The 10,141-nt window shown below is 54.5% G+C and overlaps 1 protein-coding gene across 1 annotated transcript; it reads right to left on the reverse strand.

Annotated features, from left to right (window-relative positions):
* Positions 1-87: 87 nt before the first annotated feature.
* Positions 88-10,141, reverse strand: LOC126040251 (SLAM family member 7-like). Its single transcript, XM_049804257.1, has 8 exons — positions 7,698-10,141; positions 5,275-5,568; positions 4,923-5,183; positions 3,945-4,046; positions 3,707-3,751; positions 2,121-2,173; positions 1,613-1,774; positions 88-1,452 (listed from the first exon to the last, which is right to left on the reverse strand). Exons 1-8 carry the CDS (start codon positions 7,747-7,749, stop codon positions 1,366-1,368), a joined length of 1,056 nt encoding a protein of 351 aa, XP_049660214.1. The 5' UTR covers positions 7,750-10,141; the 3' UTR covers positions 88-1,365.

A 10,141-nucleotide genomic window follows, 5' to 3' on the forward strand; every position in this document is an offset into this window, starting at 1 on the left:
AAAATGCAGAGAACAAACAAATTACTCCACAAGCTCGTCAATAATGGACTGTTTTCACCCAAAATAATATGCAGACAGAAACTGAGCTCAGATGCGTCTTGCATTTTTATTCCAGCAGCTCCTAGAATGCTCTCCTGTGCCAGGCACTTCAAAGAAATCTCCGGTTTCATCTCTGAATAATTTACTATCAGCACAGACAAGACAAAGAGCAGGGGGGAGCAGCACGCACGGGAAGAGGTTTCCCAGCACGGGCAGCATCTGTCCATCCGGCGGCACTGGAAAATTGATGCCAATGTGTGCATTTCACTCAGTTGCTGGTTCTGGGTGGGTTTGGGGAGCAGGAAGGGTGGGGACATGCCCTGTGCCCTGCTCACTGGGCACCCAGGTCCCTGTAAGTCCCAACTCAGGGTGAACACACACAGACCCTGCTGCAGGACATGCATTCCTCTGGGATGCAGCCGCTACCACGCCATGCAGCATCCCTGCATCACTCGGGGCTTGGAGAGCTGCTCTCCTGCCTAAAGCTCCACTGGGAAGCTGCCTAACTTCACAGACACAACACTTCACATAAAAATATTTCATCCAAAAGTAAAACCCTCATATACAAACACATCAAAGGAATGGAGCAGAACAGCATCAGCCACGTTCCTTGTCCTGTTTTCCCCCAGGCCTGGACCACCTCATGCTCCTGGACCTCGGCACAGCCCTGCAGCATCTCAGGGGACTGCAAGCAGTTCACTGGCAGCATAAAGTGATGCTGAGCATGGTGCTGGGGTGCTGCAAGGTTTGGAAGGTCCCCGGCAGGCACTGGGGAAACAGCCAGCACCAAAACTGCAGCAGCCTGGATGTGTTCTCCGTAGCAAAGGCACACATGTTTCTATATTCAGCTTTCTACCAAGTGTTATTTTTGCTTTCTCTTGGTTTGGCAACCAAAGGAAGCAGCCAAGTATTTGCCAAGTTTAAAAGTATAGCCAAAAAAAGGGGGGGCTTTAAGAGGCTCCTCAAATCTTCCTGTCCTCTTGTCCTGAGGCTCTGAACTGCCAGGTGCTGCAGGACAAATCCCAGGAGCATCAGCTCATGTCCTTGCACTGGGACGACTGGACTTGCAGCCCCAGTTTTAGTCCATGTTCCTTGGTCTCATCAGAGAGGGCAGAAAAAGAAGCCCAAACCCCACACGGATGCCAAAACACGGGAAGAGCTCCTGTGCCAGACGAGCCTGCAATTGGAGGCAGCAGTGATGGGGAGGAAAGGGGAGGATGCTGCAGCCCCCATGGGCCAGGGCTGGGCAGAGAGGAGCACCACGGTCAGAGCAGGCTCATGGGTGCACCAGAGGGAGCCATGTCGGGGCTGCATCACAGGGACTGTCTAGCTGACTGACGAGTAGACACTTTTCTCATCCTGCTCCTGGCAACCCGCCATACCGTTGCCCATCTTCTCATCATCCGTCTGCAACTGCAAAGAGACAAAAGCTTTGCTTGGCCTTGTGGGAGCTGATCCCTCCATTGGTGAGAGAGAGGGGATCTACGGGCTTGGCTTGAAGCTCTAGACCCTGAGAAAGCCCAGGGAAGACCCATCTGTCTGTGCCCCTTGCTCCAGGGAGCATATCTCTCACCCTGGGGTCTTGCCCATCTCCTTGCTCAGCGCTGGAACCCCTGCAGGGGACATGGCCATGAGCCTGGATGGTGAAATAGATGGTTTTGAAGGTCTCCATGCTGGCATTCGGCGTCTTCTTTGGGTCATCTTGCTGTGCCTTAGAGAAATTCTGCAGGTGCACCTGGGGAAAAGGTTTTAAAAAGTATTTCCAGAGTTCGGAGCTGACAAAGGGATTTCAAAGCCCACTTGAGCCAGGGACAGAGGCCCTGGTCATGCACTGGGAAGTGCAGGCAGGTGGCTGTGGCCGTCCTGGCTGCTCTTGGGCCAGCCCCAGCACTGGCATGTCCCCCTTCAAGTTCCCAGGAGGAACTAACAGACAAAGCCAGGGGTTGTCCAGCTACCGTCCTTCCATCCCATCCTCACCACATGGCCCCCAGGCCATCCCTGTCCTGTGCAGGGATGCCCCAGCTGTGCAGCCCAGTCCAGCCACATACTGGGAGGACAGCAATGAGCCTGCGTGGACTCACCTGCTGTGAAGGGCCGACTTGGGCATATACCGTCATGTCCTCTGCTCTGGCCTCTGCAAGGAGAAAAAAGTGGAAGTTCAGCGAGGGAGTGGGTTGCTGCAGCTGGGAAGGGGCTGTAGTGGATCTCCCTGCTTGACCCATGGTGCTGCTGGGATGCTCCTTGCTGAGGGCTGGAGGGAATCTCGGCTCAAAGTGTGCCAGGCTCAGGCAAAAGCTTAGCCATGCAGGAGCTGCAGCACCCAGCAGCCCCTTGGAGCTGATGGAGGTGTTTGCTGTGGGTCTGGGTGGAGGTGAGCATTGCTTCTCATCCCACTGACCCTCCTGCCCCTGCCACTGCGGGAGCGGGGAGCTTGCTTCCAGTTCAAAGGACAGCAGTCGAAGGGACTTGCCAGTGAAAATCAGCACATTTTATTTAAATACAAGATCCCAGGCTGCTTTTGGAGGGTGATATGCATTTGTCTCTCCTTCATATGTTGCCACCATTGCAGCAATTGTTAGTGTCGTCTTGTTCTTTGGCTCATTAGAGGTGGGGAGAGAGGATTTAAATCCTTCATAATTCCTGTTTTGGTTCAAAATATCAGTGCCTCCCATTTGAAGCGCTGCTGCCAGCCTCACAGAGGAACAGCCATGCAGGCTTCAGTCCATGCAGAGAGGAGCGCTTCGGGGAGATGTTTTGCCCATGGTTCCCGAGGAATGAGCTGGATCCAAATTATGGGCTGGGAGGAGCCTGTGGTCCTGGTGCTGGGGGCACCCCAGTGTCCCTCTTGGGCACATGCAAATGCAAAATACAAGGCAGGAACTTCCCCATTTATGTCAGCTTTATTTCAGCTTACAGAAACAACAAAACACACACATAAAAAAAGAAAAAAGTCAGCAAGATCTTTGCTGGGCATTGGCTCAGAAGTAGCAGTGATGGGCACAGCATGTCCCATCACAAAACAGCCCTGAATGTCAGGGAGAGGAGATGAGAACTGGTCCAGTGGTCTCTTCTTCCACCAGGTCTCTTGGTTGGACTTACATCCTGAACCCCTGAGTCTAGCAGAGCTGATCGCAAAGCAACATGAAGGGCACACTTCAGTCCCTGCAGCTGCTGTTGTGGGAAACCAGGCAACGGCTGTTTCAGGCAGCAGTTGCAGGCAGCAGTTGCAGGCAGTGGTTGCTTGAGTTACATGTGGTGCTGCAGGGGAGTTGCTTCTGGTCATGGGGCACACGACCCCTCATTGTTTGTCTCTGACCCTCAGTTGTCTCTTGCCAGCTTTTCCCCAAAATCCTTCTTGCTTTGGTGATCTCATGGCTGTGCTCCCAGTTCCTTCTTGGTGGGCTGGCAGGAAGTTTTCCAGCAAGAGACTGGGGGAGAGCACAGCTTTAGCCACTGCGATATCACCTGGGATCATCCCCTTTCACTCACCTTTGTGGGGGCAGGGTGGGGGCACAGGGAGGTATCGGGGTCCTGCGAGCTGGGGTATGCTGTGGTACTAAGCCACAGCGGTGGATGATTTCCCTCCTGATCTTAAATGCAACTAGGCTATTCCCACCAGGAAAAAGGGGAAGGGAGGGCAGTGCCTGGGGGAGCCCCAAAGTCCTACCTGTGTTCATAGCCTCGGCTGCAGGCAAATGGAAGATCCTCCAGCCTGGGGGAGAAGCAACACAGGGCTCCTGTCAGCAGTGGCAACAAAAGCAAACCCCATGCAGCATCTTCAGATCTGGCTGCTGCAGCCCCCCCGGGTGCCTGGGCACTGGGGCTGGGTGCATCCTCCCCTCTCAGGTCCTATCTCCTGCTTGCCAGGTCTGCAGGGACAGTTACCCACAGGGGAAGCAGCTCACCTTTGAATTTCCAGTAGATTACAAAGACAACCACTGCTAAAAGCACTCCGGCTCCAGTCACCAATGCAGCCATGATTCCAGCCTGCCTGCTGGAGTAGGTGCCTTGAAAGAGAAGAAGGTCCAGTAACAACATCCCCAAAATACATCTGTCTCTTTCTGGCATCAGAGAGGGGGGAAATAGGCACGTCTCTGCTTCAACACCCCGCTGAGCCCTTCCCTGCTTCGCAGGGAGCCTTATTTCACAATGACATAGTCCAAGACAGAAAAGAGGCGACACGCTGCATGAGGACAAGTGGCTTTGCAAACAGAGCAGCAGATGGGAGACTCCTGCCCCAGCCCCTCCATGGCCACGGCTGCCCCTGCCGATGCCCCTTTGCCCTCCAGGGACTTCATAGGTGGCTTTTTGAGGGGAGGAATCCCACGTGGGCTGGGGGCAGCAGCTGCACACAGAGTCACACTCCCACCTCCAGCCCATCCTCGGCTCTGCCTCTCCATTGCATGAACTGATTTAATGTTCCCATCCCAGAGCCAGGACCTCTCCCCAAATTCCCCAGGTGACAAAGCACATGGATGCTAAGGGCACGGCCCAGAAAGCCTGAATATCCCCCCGTGAGCTGTTTTGGGAGAAGACGGACTGTGCTGGCCTCAGGCTCCCCATCTCTCCCCTCCCCAGGTGTGGGGGTCCAGCGCGGCTGGATGCTGTTAGCTGGCTTGGGCACACTCAGACATTTAGGAGCAAGGCCAGTCACGGACACACAGTTTGGCATCTCACCAGTGGTGGGAGGGTGGCTTGTGTTTTCTGGTGGCACAAGCGACACAGCGAGGGGAGAGAACAGGGAGAGAGGTAAATGCCTCTGCCAGGGGTCTGCGTTTCTCACTTTGCACGCCAAGGCACAGCTCAGAGGAAAGCTGGAGCCACCAGGAGCAGGATATGGCCCATCCCTGCCCCCCACCCATGCATATTTCCATGGCTGTTACCTGCACAGAGGGCAGAAGCCGAGATGATGGTGACATTGCGGCTGCTCACAGGGTTTTGTGCCGTGCATGTGAGCGGCTTGTCCAGGAGTGACTCCCTCACCAGCACTGTGGGCCCCTCCTGCCATGGCAATCCCCCAGTGCTCCAGCTGTAGGAGATGTTGCCAGAGCCAGGGCGAAATGCATTGCAGTGCAGGGTGTAGAGGCAGCCATCAGCTGAGCAGTTCTGCACCCCACAGGTCACCGTCAGCACTGCCAGCTCCCCTGTGGGAAGCAGGAGGCTGTCAGGAAATCCCCGATCCCCCCGTTTAGTACAAAGCATTGGGAAAAAAAGCCAACACTAAAAGGCACTTACTGTACACATGTAGGGTGAAGGTGGCTTTTACCCCCAAGGTCTTTGCGGTGTAGGTACCAGCGTCATCCATCCTCAGCTGGGAGATGGTGAGCGCACTGCCATTCTTGGGGAAGGCCAAGCGCGGCTTGTAGCTGTCGTCAAAAAACGTGACTTCAGGAGGATCTCCGAATTTCACGGTCACTATGACATCATTGTGAAAGCTCCAGGCTGTGGTTTTTCTATCCAGGTTCTTGAGCTGGAAGGTGACAGACCTGCCCACGGCCCCAGTCAGCTCTGCCCCATCGCTGGTGCATGCTGGAGAGAGAAGCCAAGCTGAAGTTGGTGTGCCCAGGGAGAAGATGCACAGCAAGCTTGGGGGCTGGCTGGTAGAGAAGGCAGAAGGGCTTGGGGAAGGGTCCTTGGCCAAAAAGAAGAGCCTCAGCTGAAAAGAAGAGCCTCACCCTGCTGCAATCACACAGCATGATGCCATGGACAGGCTGATCTATACGGGCCAGAGCCCCCTGTGCTATCGCGCACACAGTACCTCTGTTCAGCTGCGGGTAAAGTCATAGAATGGTTTGGGTTGGAAGGCACCTTTAAAGGTCACCTAGTCTGACCCCCCCCGCCATGAGCAGGGACATCTCCCACTTGATCGGGTTGCTCAGAGCCCCGTCCAACCCAACCTTGAATGTCTCCAGTGATGGGGCACCGACCACTTCTCTGGGTACCCTGGGCCAGTGCCTCACCACCTGCAGCGTAAAACATTTCTTCCTGACATCTGGTCTGAATCTCCCCTCTTTTAGTTTAAAACCATCACCCCTTGTCCTATCCCTACAGGCCTTACTAAAGAGTCTGTCCCCATCTTTCTTATAAGTATTGAAAGGCCACAGTGAGGTCTCCCCGGAGCCTTCTCTTCTCCCAGCTCTCCCAGCCTGTCTCCGTAGCAGAGGTGTTCCAGCCCTTGGATCATTTTTGTGGCCCTCCTCTGGACCTGCTCCAACAGGTCCGTGCCTTTCCTGTGCTGAGGATCCCAGAGCTGGACGCAGTACTGCAGGTGGGGTCTCATCAGAGTGGAGCAGAAGGGCAGAATCTCCTCCCTCAACCTGCCGGCCACACTTATCTCTATGCACCCCAGGAGATAATTGGTTTTCTGGGGTGCAGGCACACATTACTGGCTTACCCAAACTCTCTGGGGCATCCCTGGGGACAAGGATGCATGCTGGATCACTGACACTGGATATGGAGAGCACTGAGGAACCACTCCATTGTGGGGTGATTGCAGGAATTAGGGGATTCCTTTTTATTTTAAATAAACTAATTGCCTCTGAGGCTCTGGGCTGAGGAGGACCTGTGCTTTCACATGCCCAAGGGCTCGTGAAGCGAGCAGCACCAGGTTCCTCTGCAGCTACGGGACGCCCACGCTGCTTCCCACGTGCAAAGGGGGTGCAAGGGTGCATTTTGAGGTGCAAAATGAAAGTGCAAGGAGGAGTTTGCAATGGCTCAGAAAGGTCAGGCACATTCCCTTTCATCACCGGTCCAAAAGGCCAAGCTCACCTACATGGGCAGGCAAGAAAACAGATAACCTCCTCCCCAAATGTGCAGCTGCTTCTTCCCTCTTCTGAGGAAGAAGACGACATTTCCCTTGTTTTGTCTACTTCCCATTTTAAAAATCAGTGCTGCCCAGTCTAGACTGGGGACAGAAGTTTTCTCCCCAGTTCCTGGAAGGGGAATTGATCCTGGCTTAGCCAGGCAGCCAGACCCCGAGGTTGTCACCTCTCCCCAGGGCTCTGCATTTCTGCTCACCACTGCCTGACCCCATGGGGATGCCTCCAGGACACTGAGAGCAGGCATCTCTTGACTGCATGGAAGGAAGAGCTGGTCAGGGAGGATAAACTTGCAGAAGGAAATTCAGCTAAAACAGCAGATGAGGACTCATCCGGTGGTAAACCCTCCTTGAGACTGCAGGGAGGGGGCCAGGGGAGAGCCAGCTCATTTCCTTCTTGCCTGAAAAAAGGCAGAAAGTGTCTCCTATTCCAAACAGCCCTAAATACCCCACAATGAAACCACAGGAACATAGAAAACTCAGAGACGACACGGTGGGGACAGACCCTGAACAAGGAGCAGAACAGTAAACTTGGTTGCTGATGCACATCTAGCAGCAGCTGGACAGAGGCTGGGCTGGAGCTGAGACCTGATGCATTCCCTCATTAGCAGAAGGGGACCACATGAGAGCAAGAGGCCAGCACCGGGTGTCTTTCACCCTGGTTTGCCCAACATCCTTGGGATGAACTCCATTCCCGCAGAGCTGCACCTGCACTTGGCACCGCTGGTCCCACACATGCCAACCCTGTCCCTGCTCTCCCAGGAGTCCCTAAAACGACCTCAAGCCCCCTGTGGGCCCCTTCCCTTCCACCACCAAGGGAAAACGAGCACCTTGTACTTACTTGCTTGGTGGAGGAGGAGGAGGGCGAGCAGCAGGCACCAAAACACATCCATTGCCTCACGGCGCACGGAGAGGGGCTCACCATACACAGCATCTACTACAGATCATGCATGATAGCAAGAGGAAGACGTATGCACCTGCACCCACACAGCTTCCCCTCCAGCGGCTGATCACCACAGCAACATCAGGCAGTGACATCATTGCAGTGACGTGTCTGGTACCAGAAGGCATGTGACAAGAAGGAAAATCCCACATGCATAATGAAAACTTGAGCTGAAAAACTCCATTTTGAAGGAAAGATGAGCGTGGCAGCTGGGACAAAGAGAATCATCGTGGCCATGTGTGACAAGTGTCCCAGCTCTTCTATGGGAACCAGCTCTAAGAGAGGGGTGTCGTGGAGACCATTGCAGTTCAGTGCCCAGGAGCACACTGGTGCCCATGGACCGATATCACCAAGGGCATCCTTCATAAGGGATGCTGAGATCCAAACTCTCCCATGCCCTCAAACTCCATCCACCCTAGACAGGACAGCTGAATGACAACTGCAGGGAAACCAGCCACTTCCCTAATTCAGTTTATTCTGGGAAGTAGCATGACACCGGTGTCATACTGAAATTTAGGTGGGGGAAGCGTGCTGGACAAGCTGGGGGATGTCAGGCTTTAAAATAACTCTGGTTCCTCTAACCCCAGCGAGGAAGTGGGGGCTGCTGTTGCCCTTCAGCGCTGTGGCAGGGGCTGCCTCCCCCTCTCAGCCAGAAATTCAGCTTTAAATAGTCCACTTGGAAGATCCTGAACTCCTAAAAGCAGCTTGTGTTTCACAACACCCTGGCAGGGGGGCTGAGATGAGAGGCACAAAGAGACGCTCTGAGGAATGAGTTACCCCATAACCCCGCTTTGCCACCTCCAATCATCACCTGGGAGCTGGGGGGGGCGGTCTGTGGCATGGTGTCTCAGTGCTCCTCTGCAATGGCAATATTAGCGGTTTTATTTGAACTTTTCCCCATATTGAGCATCTGATGACCCCTCAGAGCCATGGGGTGGGCTGCAACGAGTGCACGCATGCCCGGCCTGCGCATTGCAGGGTCAGGCACCTTCCCCATTATTCTGCAAGGACCAACACAGGTAGCACTGGGCTCCATCCTGCACAAGTGCCAGGCACAGAATTTGAGGCTTTTGCACCATTTTAGAGGCAGAAGGGCAATTGTGACCTTGCCCTTCCCTGGACCCCCCCAAGCTCCTTGGGGAAGCAGTTGCTTTGCGGGCAGACTTTCCAAGGAAGCCGCTCAGCTGGTTTTCTGTTGCAATGAAAGAAGGAAGCTAGGGAGGTGCAAAAACACCGATTTCTCTTCCCTCTAAAGCCTGATGCAGCGTCTGACACACTCCTCCAGCAAGCCTTTCCAAAACACTTTACTATAAATTTATTTTCCTTTCCCTTAGCAGTGGCACACAAGATCAGACCTACTGTATGAGCTGAGTTACGTTCGGATTATAAAATAGCTCAGACTCAGGGGGGAGTTGGAAAGATTTTACAGCCTTGGTCCCTCATCCAGGCTATCTCCAGCATCCCCACACCAGATATTTCTGAAGGGAGGTCGGGAGCTACTGCAGGCAGGGGGTGGCCAAGGCACAGGCAGGGGCTGCCTCCCCCTCTCAGCCAGAAATTCAGCTTTAAATAGTCTGCTTGGAAGATCGTCGCCTGTTCCCATAGTCATCAGTGGAAAAGGATGGGGATGGAAAAGTGCAGTGGGACGCAGCTGCTTCCCCAAGCACGGGCATGGGCTGCCAGTGTCCCCAGTGCAGGAGGCAGCTGGGGCTGGGCAGGCACCAGGCAGGGCTCAACCCCAAGGGGACTGTAAAATTTTCTTTAGGGCTTGGACCAAAACCCAGGCATTTTGTAACCAGTTGCTGAGCAGAGGTCAAAAAACAAGACTCGTTTCTGATTTTTTCTCCGCTGCCATTGAACCCACATCCCTGCACATCACCAGTGTTGCTGGCTGCCAGGAGCTGGGGGCTCCCTCTAGTGAAGCCGGGGGCCACAGTATGAGGCCATGGGGTGAAAACCCATGGGGCCGGGATGAGATTGGGATGCAAACCTGCTCTGGCCATGCTTCCCAGTGCTGCCTCACTGTGCTGACAAGGCTGACCTTTCCCCTCTGAGGCACTGATTCTCTCTCCCTTGCATATGCCCAGCTGCAGGGTTGTATCCAGAGCCTCTCGACCCTCTCCCGGTGCTTCAGCATCTTGCCGGCCACCCTTAGCCACAGTCTGGGGAGATTTCTTGCCTGGCTTCAACCCTGCTCTTTGTTCCACTGTCCTTCACCTCCGCGGCCATCGTTGCAGCCCCAGCTTGGCTGCAGTGAGGGGTCAGCGTGTGCCAGAGTGTTTTGCCCCAATTCCCTAGGGACAAGCGGAGTATCCTCCAGTTGGGAATGTGGATGTCAGTGC

This window comes from Accipiter gentilis, chromosome 7, assembly GCF_929443795.1.
Source record: "Accipiter gentilis chromosome 7, bAccGen1.1, whole genome shotgun sequence".
Lineage (NCBI taxonomy): Eukaryota > Metazoa > Chordata > Aves > Accipitriformes > Accipitridae > Astur > Astur gentilis.

Excerpts from the sequence above, each read along its gene's own strand:
- LOC126040251 (XM_049804257.1), bottom strand. The coding sequence starts at position 7,749 with ATGGATGTGTTTTGGTGCCTGCTGCTCGCCCTCCTCCTCCTCCACCAA. Across the intron at positions 5,184-5,274 it reads CTTCACCCTACATGTGTACA|GGGAGCTGGCAGTGCTGACG; the intron begins GTAAGTGCCTTT and ends TGCTTCCCACAG. Across the intron at positions 1,453-1,612 it reads GAGATGGGCAAGACCCCAGG|TTGCAGACGGATGATGAGAA; the intron begins GTGAGAGATATG and ends GTCTCTTTGCAG.